The sequence below is a fragment of the Chaetura pelagica genome, unplaced genomic scaffold (genome assembly GCF_000747805.2).
Source record: "Chaetura pelagica isolate M959 unplaced genomic scaffold, ChaPel_1.0 scaffold319, whole genome shotgun sequence".
In the NCBI taxonomy this organism is placed as follows: domain Eukaryota; kingdom Metazoa; phylum Chordata; class Aves; order Apodiformes; family Apodidae; genus Chaetura; species Chaetura pelagica.
This window is the reverse complement of record NW_009954410.1, coordinates 560,899-574,706: the sequence shown is the minus strand read 5'-3', so window position 1 is coordinate 574,706 and position 13,808 is coordinate 560,899. Positions and strand designations below refer to the sequence as shown.

Genomic DNA, 13,808 nt, shown 5'->3' with positions numbered 1-13,808 from the left:
TCTCATTTGTGCATGAAGCTAAATCTCCCCCAGTGCAGTAAATACACACTGGAAAGCTGCCACCCTGACACCCTGCAGAAGCCCACAAGCTTATCTCACCACACCTCTTGTTCAGGATGTCCTGGTAAATCTTTGGGCTTTTGGGGTGACGTTTGTGCAGTCAGTCCCAAACCAGGCACAGCAGGGTCATCTTTTCCAGATGATGACACCACTTTGTGCTGAGTATCTTTGCTTGTCAAGTATCACTCCTATAGCACCAGCACTGGGACCACACTGAACCAGTGGCCTCTCCTGAGGTGGGTACTTTGCTTGAAAAAGGAGTGTGCTACTTCTAAACCCTGAGAAAACTACATGTGACTCAGGAAAACAACATCCTAGGGCTTAACAAATTACACATTTGTAATTAGCTAGTGATTCCTCTTTGGAGGACACTTGCATTTCAGACCTGGAGTCAGAGCAGAGGCTGTAAGGAGGGCAAGGAGAGAAGGAACAGTGAGGAGGAGCTTTCAGGTTGAGCCTGCTGTTATGGCATGGTATGTCTTGGTGCAGTAATCATTGCCTGAACTTTAGAAAGGCACTCAAAGCAATTAACTCTACATTTCTGTTAATTACCACAGAAGCTTTCAGGCCAAAGGGGAACAGTAGTAAAAGTAAACAACAACCTAATTCATCAAAGCAAAGGTGATTTTGGTTTCTTTTAACCAAGAGGAGAGATGAGAGCTAGGGAATAAATATTCCATTTCTAAATGTCACATTTACACAGGTCCTTTATTTTTAACAGGCCCTAAGGGGAGCAGCTTTAATGAGTACCAGAGATACATATGAAAATTCTGTCAATTCCTTATCCTTTCAGCTATGTTGAGGTGCCATATTAGTAAAGATTTGACATTGTCATGGTAAAAGAGATGTGGAGTTTGAGTGAGGGAGCTAGCAATAGTTGAATTCTTTTTTTTTCTAAATTGTAGATCCTAGGTGAATTTTTAAGTGGAATTCTGTACCTGTGCATAAAAAATTTAAGTGAGTTCAGTTTCCCATTACTTTTGAGGGACATTCTAGTAGTATTTCAGGAATTGCAGGAATCTGCAGGTCATGGGCTGGAAAACACTGAGGTAAGAGCTGTTCTGTTCTACAGGGCATCTCCCAGTAATGGAGTTGGTGCTTTAAGAAAGGGTAAACAGCAAAGCTCTAAGATACACCTCGAAAATTGTGCAGTGGCACTTAAGGAGAAGCCCCTCTCCCCACCCTCCAATAAAACTTGCAGCCTGAAACATGATCTAATATATTTCTGATAAAAAATACAACAAAATTGACAGTGGCTTCATGAGATCATCTAGCACTGCTCTTTTTTAATCCATGTTTTAATATATATATATGCTTTCCCTGCTCCATCACCGACTACTGTATAAGCTAAAAATCACATTCCCAGAATTAAATGCACATTATCCTTTATTTTCTTTATTCGTCTGAGTGGACTGTACTTTTATTTTCAGTTGAAAATGCAGACTTGAATACCTGTAATCCTAATCCAATCTACCACAGACAGGACACAGCTACAGTTGGTACAACCTAATAAAGCCTGACCTAGAAAGTTATAAATATTTCTGAGAACCTGAAATCAACAACTTGGGTTTTCAAGTAAAGCATCCTGATTCGACACCAATGCTCCAGAAGAAGAATAATATTTTTGTTAGATCATGTTTGTGAGGAGGAAGAGGCAGAACTAGGAGGTGGAGAGATTTGTGAGTGTTGTATTTTCCTGAACTGCCTACTGAGGTAGGGGGAAAAGGTCAAAGACTTCAGGACTGTGGATCCACATAACAGCACAAGGCAAGTCAAGGGGGGATGCAAGCTGCAGTAGGGCCAGGATGCTCACTGCATTTCTGTAGCCCAACAACACTGTATCCACTTCCCACTGGCAGGAACACTGAAGGAAGGGGATACAGAGGTGCATCAAACCTTTGGGTAACATCTGGTCTCTCCTGTAACCAAATGTAACAGCAAGGAAGGAAGCATTATTATGGCTAAAGCCTGAAAGAAAGATTCAAGGCTGGATCCCCTTTTCCTCTAACAACAGTGTTGTCTCAGGCCTTCATTGCTTGTTTGCCTTTCCCTGGAGTGCTTCCCTTTCCTGTTTGCAAAAAGGAGCAAAAAATACACACACAAGGAACACAAGCATCCACTGGCATGGGGGATGTGCTCACGAACTCTTACACGTGTCACAAGGGGATTGGCCAATGTTAAGGTACAACATTTTTCACATGTCCATTCAACCAATATCTTCTAGGAAGACTTCACTGAAGATTACATCACATTTATGGCCTGTGATGTTCAGGTATTGATATTACATGAAAGCAAATAAAACTTGGCAGGCAGATGGAAGTCTGATAGACAGACAATGTTTTCAAAGGACAACAACCCCTCTCCAGGAATCAGTTTCAGTTTCAGCAACATTTATACATTTGTGCTGGAAAAAGTTTTCTACTTCTCCCTCCTGGACATAATTGTACATAATTCTACAATGAAGTTAGTGCTGAACAAATAATACAAAATTTATAAAGTTTAGGAGAAATGTTCTAGGATTAAAAAAAATAAAATAGAAGAAACCAATCTATTGAAATGCAGCAGCCACAGAATTGCTACTAGAAAGATTATCTACCCTTTTTGCCATGCTAACGTGTCCTTCTTGCACTGGGGTCACAGAAACCTGAGGCAATACCTTCCCATCCTTTATGTACCAGTTTGTTGTTACTAGAGCTAAATCAAAACGTTCAGACTGACGACCAAATAAATTCTTGCCCCCCTTTGTGTTCTTCACAAATGTTATCTAGTGCATCCTTCAAAGAGCTCCTTAAAATCATTGCAAGCAGCAAAACTGAAGCAGAGCCCTGCAGCACAGCCAGATCCTCACCAACTGTCTTTCTTCAGAAATAATACAGCACCTATAGGCACAGACATCACCTTGGTGCTTTGGGATGCTATGGACATACAAAGCTCATTGACAGGGAAAACATGCATGCATGTTGGGGTCCCAAGTCCTGGTCCATCTGAAGGCACCTACGGATTTTTCAGCAACTTGAGCAAGACTCATTTTTGCCTGGAAAATGTGCTGCTTCTGCTTCTCAAAAGGCATCCCAGTAATTCCAACACCCACCGAGGAGGGATCTCTTTCCTCTTGAGTATCTGGTTCTCACTCAGCTCCTAAATGATTGCTCCAGGCACCCCAGTATGGACCAGAAAGCAAACATCTACCATACTGCAGCCTTGCTGCCTGGCAGCCACATGGCAACCAAATTCCCAGCTTTGCTGCAAAGACCACTTTGAAGCTTAATACTGAACAAAGGAAACCTCCAGAACTGAACTCTTTGGAGGAGACAGGATAAGGAAAGCTCATTTTGCAAGCCCAACTATGGCTTAGAAACTAAGTTGTTCAAGTCCACTCTGCCTGCTTCAGATGGGGGTGATTCTGAGTCTGCAGAGTGGCACAGCTCTGCTCACCTGAGGGGCATGAAAGCAAAACACCCAGAGGACTCCATCATTTGGGCAGCCCTGGGGTTAGGTGGCAGCTAGAGGATTCCTGGCAGGATTGGGAAGTTTTTCAAACCGAAGGCACCGTTTCCCACATCAGGTGTCTGAGCCCCTTCACAAGCTTGGCCCTGTTTGGAACTGGCCTGTGGATGTGAATCCAGCTGGATGCCTGCCTCTCCCCTGGCACTCCTGTGTTACTCACCCATTGTACTGCAGGAATGTGTGGGAAATAATTACGCTGATAAGCTTAGCATTATCTCAACTATCAAAAGTGTGTAATGATTTGTTTCCATATACAAACCTGTTTGAATCAAATCGGGTTTTGTGTTTGTTTTGTTGTTGTTTTTTTTAAATCAGGCTTTACAGGCTCCGTTGGGGAGTGGTAGGAGTCTTAAGTTTGCACTCAAAAGTTATTTGCTTTGCCTTTTAAGTACTTATTTTGGAAAAAGTTAGCAGTGAGTTTCTACACTGCCCTCCCAGATGAATTACAGCTCACCACAGTCACCCAGCTACTTAATTCTTTGCAATATCTAAAGGAAATTACCTACTTTATTTTTGAATTTATGATTAAAAAACCAGATGATAGTCCATAAAACCAGTTCTCTGCTCACCTTTAATCATAGTGTTCCTGGAACAACAATGCAGATAATTCACTGGCATGTTCTCTTACCTTCATCCTAAACAAAAGTGATTATTTATACAATGTCTTTTTAAAGATCTGCAAAAGGAAGACACAGAAACCTTTGGCTCAGAGCCATGAAACAACAACAACTGAAGGAGGCAAGGCAGTAAGTCCCCTAATGCATTTTGAGTGCTGGGGTCACTACTGAAAGTTTACAGGATGCTCAACTACCTGTTACCAAAATGGGATACATAACATCTTTCAGGCAGTTTGCTATTTAATTGAATGTTGTCTTCACAGAGGCTTAGTGGAAATCTATGCTGCCCTTTCCCTATGGAAGACAGCACCTGTATTTGCCAACCTCCGTGTAGGAAAAATTTTGTCCATTCTTAATTTCTCATATTTCCATTCACAAACTGAGCTTTTTCTTGTACTTCACAGGACAGATTCATTTTGCTGAAGACATTTCCTGAGTACTTCTTTTCTTACCATTAAGGATTTTTTATTTTTTTTTTAAATATAATGCAGGGATTAAGGCTCAACAGATTGTCAAGGGTGGTCACAAATCTTTGCAATTAATTCTTTAAGCCTTTCTTTCCAAGAGAGTGTTTTATTCTGTGTAACTAGTATATTCATTAATGGCAACAATGGCACGCTAAGGGAATCGGCGTGATATAAAGGACAATAAAAAGGAGGCCTCATAACTATGAGGCTGTGTTCTTTATCAGGCTGCTTCTACAAGAGATGAGTGGTTGAGTTCAAACACTTTCACTATTATCATAAAACACACTGCTCAACTGGCTAGCTGTGCTAAAATCAGAGCCACCCCACAACTGAATTATTTACTTAGTTCAGTGCTGTCTGCTGCAAATACTCAGACACTTTTCAAGTTGTTGGGGTTTTTTTCCAACTCATTCTTTCCAAAGGAAGAAGACAAGTTTCATTTTGCTGTCACCTCTGCTGCCAGAGATACACCACTTTGGGAAAAGAAGTGTATGCTTAGGGGATGCATCACTGAGATTATTAGAGCAATGCAGCATCGGAGATTTCAGAAAAACTACGAGTGCTATTACTACAGCTAATGCTTCAAGCAGTGACCAATAAAAAAAGACTTAAGTCTTGCACAGAGTGAGCTGCTGCTTTTTCTTTTTCTTTACTTTTTTTTTTTTTTCCCCTTTTTCTTTTTTTTTCTTTCTTTCTCTTGTTATTGTTGTTGCTGTTTAATCCCTGGGCTCATTCTTCTGTCATGAAACATGAAACTCGATTTCTGCCAGGCAGTGTAAAACCAAACCACCCGTTAGTACAACCTTACTCAGTAACTACCAGGAGGTGGTTACAGGAGGTGCAGATCAGTTTATCAGAGCCTAGCCCTTAATATGGAGAGCAAATAGAAAATCATCCTATGAAACATGAGACCCAAAAGTGATATGAAATAGTTTCTCGTTCACTAATTAAAACAAAACAAACCGACCAGTGAGGTATATTGATTTGCTATGATCTGAATCTCCTTACATGCAGGTTGCCTTCAGCCAGAGTAAAAGAGAACAGGGAAATGACTGCTAATACAAAAGAAAAACAGACAAAACTGAAAGAAAACAGGGACATCACAGTTTTGAATGTTATTAATCAAGGAAAGCTGCTTAAGCACATAATATAACTAGGTCTTTCTCCATTCACAAGATACAAATGTACTAATTTCCAAAGGTGTTGGCAAGTGAGCTGGGTTTTTCTGTGAGGTTTTTTGTTTGTTTAGTTTTGTTGGGGTTTGGTTTGTTTGTTGTTGTTTTTTAAATTGTGCCCTTCTGGCATATACTGGTGGTAAAGGCAGCTGGGGCTGTGCTGATGTGCAGTATGAGAAGGAATTAAGGCACTGTGTTAAGAAAAGTGCTGTCACTCAAGGAAAAAGACACAGGTCTCATTATTACAAGATCACAGTTTGGCCACCTTTACAAAGCCTTGCATCAGAAACAGGTATTCATGGGGCATTTTACTTCCATCCATTTCGTTCCTACTGTTGGTATTACTCTTTTCCTCAACTGATTTACATCTCTGCTTAGAGAAAGCATTCTTTCCCATGGTGAGAACACAAAAACAAGGAAGAGAAAAATATATGACTCACAATCATTACCAGCCTCAAATATTTATTCTTCCTTCAGGCATTGATTATGCCATTGTACAAAATGCTGTGCCACCTTTTGTAAAGTTATTTAAATCTGTCTATCCCATTAATTTTTTTTTGATGCTTATTATTAGGCTCTTCCAGCCTGCTAGTATTAGGACATGTCATCTCACCTTTAAAAAAAATTTAAAAAAAATCTCATACACTTCTTACATTTTTTTTCACACTCATAATTTGAAGAGCCCAATCTGACACTGATTCCTCTCCGAAATAGCACATTCTTTATTTATAGGTTTGCATGAGTAATAGATTGTTTTCTGTCCACCCACTAGAATGCCCTCCACAGAGTCTACAGGACTGTCCTTCAATCCTGACCAAAGTTTTGCTCTAAAAGATGCAATGTACTCTGGCTTCCCATTGACAGCAGATGCATTATTTAGTCCACATACACTACCAAAAAATCTATTTGGGCTAACATTAAAATATTCATGCTGCTATGCCAATCTATTAAATAGAAAAAACAACAACAACAAAACACCCTTCCCCAAAACTGCTGAGTATTCTGAATTGGTCCTGTTCTATGAACTTGCTTTGCCTTCTGTCATGCTCTAGAAAAAGCAGGAAAAAAGCACTGACTAAGGACCCTTATTACTTCTACCACCAGGAATAATACCCTTTTTACTCTGAGTGGTTAATCATTGACTCCATGGTGGCTTTGAAGGAACAGGGCAGGAGGACCTACTGCAGCTGATGAATTATGCAGAAGTTCATCCTGAGGCTGAATTAGGCAAAGCAGATGGTGAAAGACTTGACTCCAACTCTCCTCTCTAGAAATGGGGAACAGAAAAACAAACCAAGTCCAGGACTGGAAGAGACTGATCAGAGGACCTGAGTGAGTCAGTGGCAAAGTCTACATGTCCTTTCCTGTTCTCTGAAAGTGAAATTGCTGTTTCCTTATCCGACTCTAGAGGACATCCAAATGTGCTTAAGTTTCAAAGAGGTCAATCACTTTCTGGAAAGGACAATTCTAAGAACAGGCAGCAAATATAACTAATTTACAGCAACTAATTAATTTGTTGCCCATTGCCTTATAATCGTTTTAATCAACAGCTCTGCCACGAAGCAAGATTGCAAGATGGGGCTCATACAGTACAGGAGGATTTAAAAATATACACACAAAAACTCAGTCCTGAACTAACCGCATTTCTAGGCTACACATCTGCTGCAGTAAAAGAAAAAAAAAATCACATCAAAGAGGAACGACTGCCTTGGTGTTAGAAGAGAGTCTGTCTGGGCCTCAGGAGACTGAGGTTTACTTCCCAACTCTGTTCGAAGTTGGTTATCTTAGGTGACTGCCAAAATAATGTAATTTCCTTGTAACTCCAGCACATCTCTATAAATCAAGGATAGCCACAACTCTTCCCTACCTCTCTGGGACTGATGCATGATTGCACTTTCCAAAAAAAACCAGAACAGGAGCAACAGTTTGGCCATTTTGGCTATGTAGGCAACAGATACTTTCAAGGTGATCTAACGCCAGCAGCTGCAGAGCTCAGACAGGAGTGGCAGACCCTTGCCCACTCGGGCAGGTGTCAACAGTCCTTGCCTGCTCTTCCTTATCAGGAGACATTGATGGTAGCTCACATGCCAGTGCCAGCATATCCACAGGGAATAATGTGGGCAAGGGCAGCATTGACTGCATGACGCGCCACTGGATGCTTTTACTGAGGAAATGGTGATGGGCCAGACATGGACGAGCTGCTCCATGTCAAGGCATATTACAGCTCACTTCCAACTGCCCTAGCAAAGACAAACACAAACATACTTATATTCATGAAAGTAAGAAGCTACGTTGACCCCTGCAAATGGAAAATAGCACCACTCTTTCCTGAAAAATACCAACAAGCTTCTAGGGATAACCTTTCACAAATAAACAACCTGCTCTGCTCCAAGAGGGATTTTATAAAGAACAGAGATTACAATGGGCTTAATCATGATTAAAAACTGATCTGGCTCAAACTACTCAAAAGCAGACAAAAGATAAATAAAAACCTCCAGCAGATGCATTTCATACTGGAAATTCTGGAACTTCAATTGACGTCATACTTTTTATGTTCAGATAATATCTGGAGGAAACAGTACACTGGATCAAGAAAACAAAAGCAAATTTCTAGTTAAAAATCTCTGTGCTCCGTGTAGAAAGAAGGCTATGGCAGGGCAGCTGCACTACACAGAGCAGCTCAGCATTTTACAAACCCATTTTTTGACTGTAGCTGAAATTGCAGTATTAGCGCGATGCCACTAGAAAGAAACAAGCACTCCCCTTTGTTCTCATCTCCTGGGTCCTACTCCATAAAAGTGGGCAACATTAGTCACTGCATTTCCCCTCAGACAAAAGCTGCTACTGATCGATGGCAAGCAGGTTAGTTTTCTTTTACTAAAATAATGCCAACTCCTCAGTGCCACCCAGTTGTGGGGCATTGATTCCAGAGGCATAGTACGAAAATTCTGCATGATGGGAAGGGGTTGCACCTAGTGAACATCTTCCAAATACAGACAGCTGATCTTTCTAATGGGTGAGTGAACCAAGGAAACAGATTCCACATCACAGGAGGTGACTCCAGCCACCAGTACTTCTGAGGGAGGTTGAAAAAGTAAAAAAATCATAGAATCCTAGGGGTTGGAAGGGACCTCGAAAGATCATCCAGTCCACCCCCCCTGCCAGAGCAGGGTCACCTAGAGCACATCACACAGGAACGTGTCCAGGTGGGTTTTGAATGTCTCCAGTGAAGGAGACTCCACAACCTCCCTGGGCAGCCTTTTCCAGTGCTCTGTCACTCTCACAGTAAAAACTTTTTTTCAGATATTCACCTTGAACCTCCTATGCTGCAATTTGCACCCATTACCCCTTGTCCTATCACTGGTCATCACTGAGAAAAGCCTAACTCCATCTCCCTGACACTCACCCCTTACATATTTGTAAACATTGATGAGGTCACCCCTCAGTCTCCTTTTCTCCAAGCTAAAGAGACCCAGCTCCCTCAGCCTCTCCTCATAAGGGAGGTGTTCCACTCCCTTCATCATCTTTGTGGCTCTGTGCTGGACTCTTTCAAGCAGTTCCCTGTCCTTCTGGAACTGAGGGGCCCAGAACTGGACACAATATTCCAGATGTGGCCTCACCCAAGCAGAATAGAGGGGGAGGAGAACCTCTCTTGACCTACTAACCACACCCTTTCTAATGCACCCCAGGATGCCATTGGCCTTCTTGGCCACAAGGGCACATTGCTGGCTCATGGTCATCCTCCTGTCTACCAGGACCCCCAGGTCTCTTTCACCTACACTGCCCTCTAGCAGGTCAGCCCCCAACCTGTACTGGGACATGGTGTTGTTCTTCCCCAAATGCAAAACTCTACACTTCCCCATGTTGAATTTCATCATGTTTCTCCCCGCTCAACTCCCCAGCCTGTCTAAGTCTCTCTGAATGGCAGCACAGCCTTCTGGTGTGTCAGCCACTCCTCCCCGGTTTGTGTCATCAGCAAACTTGCTGAGGGGACATTCTATACCCTCATCCAGGTCGTTGATGAAGATGTTGAACATGAGCATGGGTTACAGGTATTGCTTCCTTACAGTGCTAAGCTTTTCTTTTTATTTAACAGGATAAAGATGTTCTCTTTGAGGAACGAGAAATAACTCTTCATATGATAAAAAAAATCTACCTGAATGAGTAGGCTGATGAGTTTCCTCACTCTGTCATTCTATCCCAACTCTTTGTGTCCACACCAGCAGAAATGCCCAAAGGATGACCTCATAACATTTGGCCAGCAGACAGAAGAGATCCCTTCCTGTACTGAGATGGCTGGGAGTGGTCTCTGCCTCTCCTGGTGCCTCACCAATATATCCTGTGCTTCACAGCTTCAAGAACTCTACTCCTGAACACCAGGTGAAAGACTTTCAACCCTTTTTGATTTGTGACGTGCAAAACTGCTTCAATGAACGTGAAGGTCCCCATACAGATAATGTAATCCTACTGATAATGACTTTGTTCTTTTCACTGACCCCTTGGATGTAGCTCACAGTGCATGAATTTGCCATCGCTAGCAGACAGACCTTGATAACAAAACCTGTTGCTTACCCTGATTGTCAAGCTGCAAATTATCATCAGCTTCCAGAACTATCACCCTTGAAAAAAATCACCACCACTGGCATTGTGCTTTAGCCCACCTAGTGTAGCTCTCATGCCAGTCTAAATAGATTACTTCCTAGTTCAAGCAGAATAACCCTCACTTTGCAGGGGAATTTCACACTTTCACAAACTGCAGATCTCAGTTACATGATTTGCATAGATAAGAAGCCAACAAACTACTCTGTTTGCACAGTCCTTTCTCATCCTGAGTAACAGTGCTTGCTTATCAATATACAAATAGGAAAATAATGGGTTAGTGTTGCTTATTCCCAAAGCAGGCTTAACTTCTAAGAAGCTGTCAGGGGCTTACTAAGTACAACATTGATGTACAAATTATTTAACTTTCTTCTATAGCCCCACCTCTGAAGGAGAAACTAGCTCAAGAGCCCATGTTAACACCTGAATGGTGCAGGGGGAGGACATCTGACAGAATGCAAAGAATATTGTATTTTCCATACTATATGGATGGCTCCTCCTGTACATCCTACTGGTGTCAAGCACCAATGAGAACAATAATTTTGGCATACTTTTGGCCTATGGAAAACGACTACAAATATAAATGCTAAAACAGCAATCAGTGTGAAATGTCACCTGGCTTGGCAGTTCAATCTGCTAATTACTTAAACAGATTTATTTTTAAACTGTAGAAACAGCACGTTCCTCAGGAGAATTACTTTTTTCCCCTTCCCCAAATAAATACAGTTAACACTTGCCAAGTAAAATTCTTCACCTGCAATTAAGGACTTCCCAAAATCAGACCAAGCCAAGCACTCAAAAACATATTGGGCAAGAGCATCCCTGGGGCTCCCTCCCCAAGCTGTGCTTCTGGAAAAAGGAAAAGATGCTTCATACAGGAGGTGGTGCCTACAAACCTGCGTGTCCAAGATGCTTCTTGGGGACGAGGCTGTCACGACTGCAAGCCCTCCCGTGGCACCTCGCTGTCTGCCCTCATTACTGCCCCCAGTAAATGGCAGCAGCACCTCTGAAGCAATGGCCTGCCAGCAACCCTGCTGGGGCAAACTCAGTAAGGAGGTAGGGGGAAGCAAACAGATCGATTTGAAGGTTCAAGGTTAGGCAAAATGCAGGTAAGCACACGTTTTGTTTTAAGCCACCGCTGAGTCTGCTCACATGGCACGCGTGCTGGGACGAGTCTGATGGGCTATGGCTAAAACAAACACAAACAAGCCTGTCTCTGATCCAGAATTTTATCCAGTTAAGACTCCTGTTCTTCCTTAGTCCTGCTTCCCCAGGACAAATTCTACATGCACATGATTTCCATGTGATTTGATTTAATGGAGCTAGTCTGCAGCACAGAGACTTATGTGTGCCCGTAAGTCTTTTCAGGGGGCATATCAGTGTCAGCAGCTCACCAGCAATGATTCTGCTCACTCTAGGTGACTACTCTGCATGGAAGTATCAAAAACCTGCAACAACACTTTCAAAGCTGAGCATTGAATTTTAGAAATAATAAGGTCACAAAAGTTAAAAACCATATATGACATTAGAAAGTGTCCTATAGGCAAAAACACTTTTAGTTTATCATGCCCATGACTATCTTAAAGAAAACTTCCCTTCGAAAACCAGAAAATATTTATTAATATTAATTAATATTAAAATGTGAATATTAAATATTTTAAGTGAATATTAAAATATTATCATTCTATTATAATATTTTATATTCTATTATAATATTCTGTATCCCTGCAAGAACCAATTCTTGAAATTAGTCTTGAGTTAACATTAGTTTACACTTCCTGGGAACAGGCCTGTTATTCTTCCATTAAAAGTGTCCTATAGGCAAAAACACTTTTAGTTTATCATGCCCATGACTATCTTAAAGAAAACTTCCCTTCGAAAACCAGAAAATATTTATTAATATTAATTAATATTAAAATGTGAATATTAAATATTTTAAGTGAATATTAAAATATTATCATTCAATAATATTCTGTATTCCTGCAATAATCACAGAATCACCAAGGCTGGAAAAGACCTTTAAGATTCAGCACGTGTTCTCAAAATCTTACTCTGCAAGCAGGCAAAACAAGGGATTTTGTTCTAGTCTACTTATTTTCCCCTCCTGTACTTAAAAAATAGAGAACGCATATTTCTTTGAACTTACATAATACTACTCTGTTGTTTTCCAGAGGGCTAAACTGGCCTTTTAAATTCTTTAAGCTTGGCATTGTATGAAAGCAGATACCAAATATTCATAGAGCTCAGTTTAGAAAGATCATTTTTCTCAGCCTGAGCCTTTTTGAAGAGCTTCCTGCAGAGCTCCAGACAATGCCTCCAACAGCCATTCCCACCAGGCTGAGGTCACAAGCCCTTGTCAAGCCATGTTTTAGGAGGCCCTGGGCCAAAGAGAGGTGCAAGCCCAACAGAAAGGTGAGAAGTGTACAGGGTGTGAGGTGCCAGAGAAGCTGACTACTGCAAATGACAACAGTTTGTGAATATTAACCTGTTTAGTGTGATTAGTGGTTGATAACATCATCTTTTTTGCACGCAAAAAACCTACAGTATCACCTTCCTAGTCCTCTGTTCCTACCTTTTAAGAAAATCCACCTTTTTGAGTCAAAATCAGAGTTCACCAAAGCCAATGAAGAGATGCTCCTCTTGAATCAACTGGGTTGTACACAGGAACTCTGTGAAATGCATCTCCACTCAGTGGCAAAGCACAAGGGTGAAACATCCGCTGGCTCCAGTATTTCTGGAGCACCCAGCAGATGCAGCCTTAACCCAGTACTGCAGGACCTTATCCTTCATAGAGACAAGATACATTCGAAGCAGGAGAAGGTCTCCTCCTTCCTTCCTGAGCTTTGCCAGGTCACCAATAGCCACAGAGGGGCTGCTTAGGCCAGCACCAGCTCGATGCCTGCCATAAGGCAGCAGGTTCTGAATGTGGTTGTTTTCTTTGAATCCTACCAAGTCTCTTCTATTTCCATGCTGCCTCCCAGATGCCTCCTCTTTCCTCTAGACTAAGGAGCTGGTGAAGGACACAAAGAGAACCCACCACTCATAGCATGGGCATTGGGAGTTGAGTCCTACCCTCCAGGCCAGTAAAATCATAATAAATATGGCATCTCGTTCTTCATGCAGAAGGAAATAATTTGTAGAGTACTGCTGTGTTTGCCATAGCCTTGACTAAGGAGAAACACCAGGTGCTATTAGTTACAAATACTTCAGCCTTTAGGGGCTGCTGGTTTTGCTGTGGCCCCACAAGAGGGATCTCAGGCTGTTGAGGCACTGATACCTTGGCTAAACTGCTGGGGTCTTACCTGCAGGACCAGGGGAGTGAACAGGACCACATTGCTTGGAAACATCAGCTCCACACAGCTCCTCCTCTCTGCATCCCTACA

At 41.9% G+C, this 13,808-nt stretch overlaps 1 protein-coding gene across 1 annotated transcript in view; it reads right to left on the bottom strand.

Annotated features, from left to right (window-relative positions):
• EEPD1 (endonuclease/exonuclease/phosphatase family domain containing 1) overlaps positions 1-13,808 on the bottom strand; it is a 69,737-nt gene that overhangs the window by 20,615 nt on the left and 35,314 nt on the right. The window contains exons 3-4 of the mRNA XM_010004362.1: positions 10,240-10,247; positions 9,728-9,741 (exon numbers count right to left, since the gene is read on the bottom strand). Of these exons, the coding sequence (XP_010002664.1) occupies positions 9,728-9,741; positions 10,240-10,247 (22 nt within the window). The remainder of the gene's footprint in view (positions 1-9,727; positions 9,742-10,239; positions 10,248-13,808) is intronic.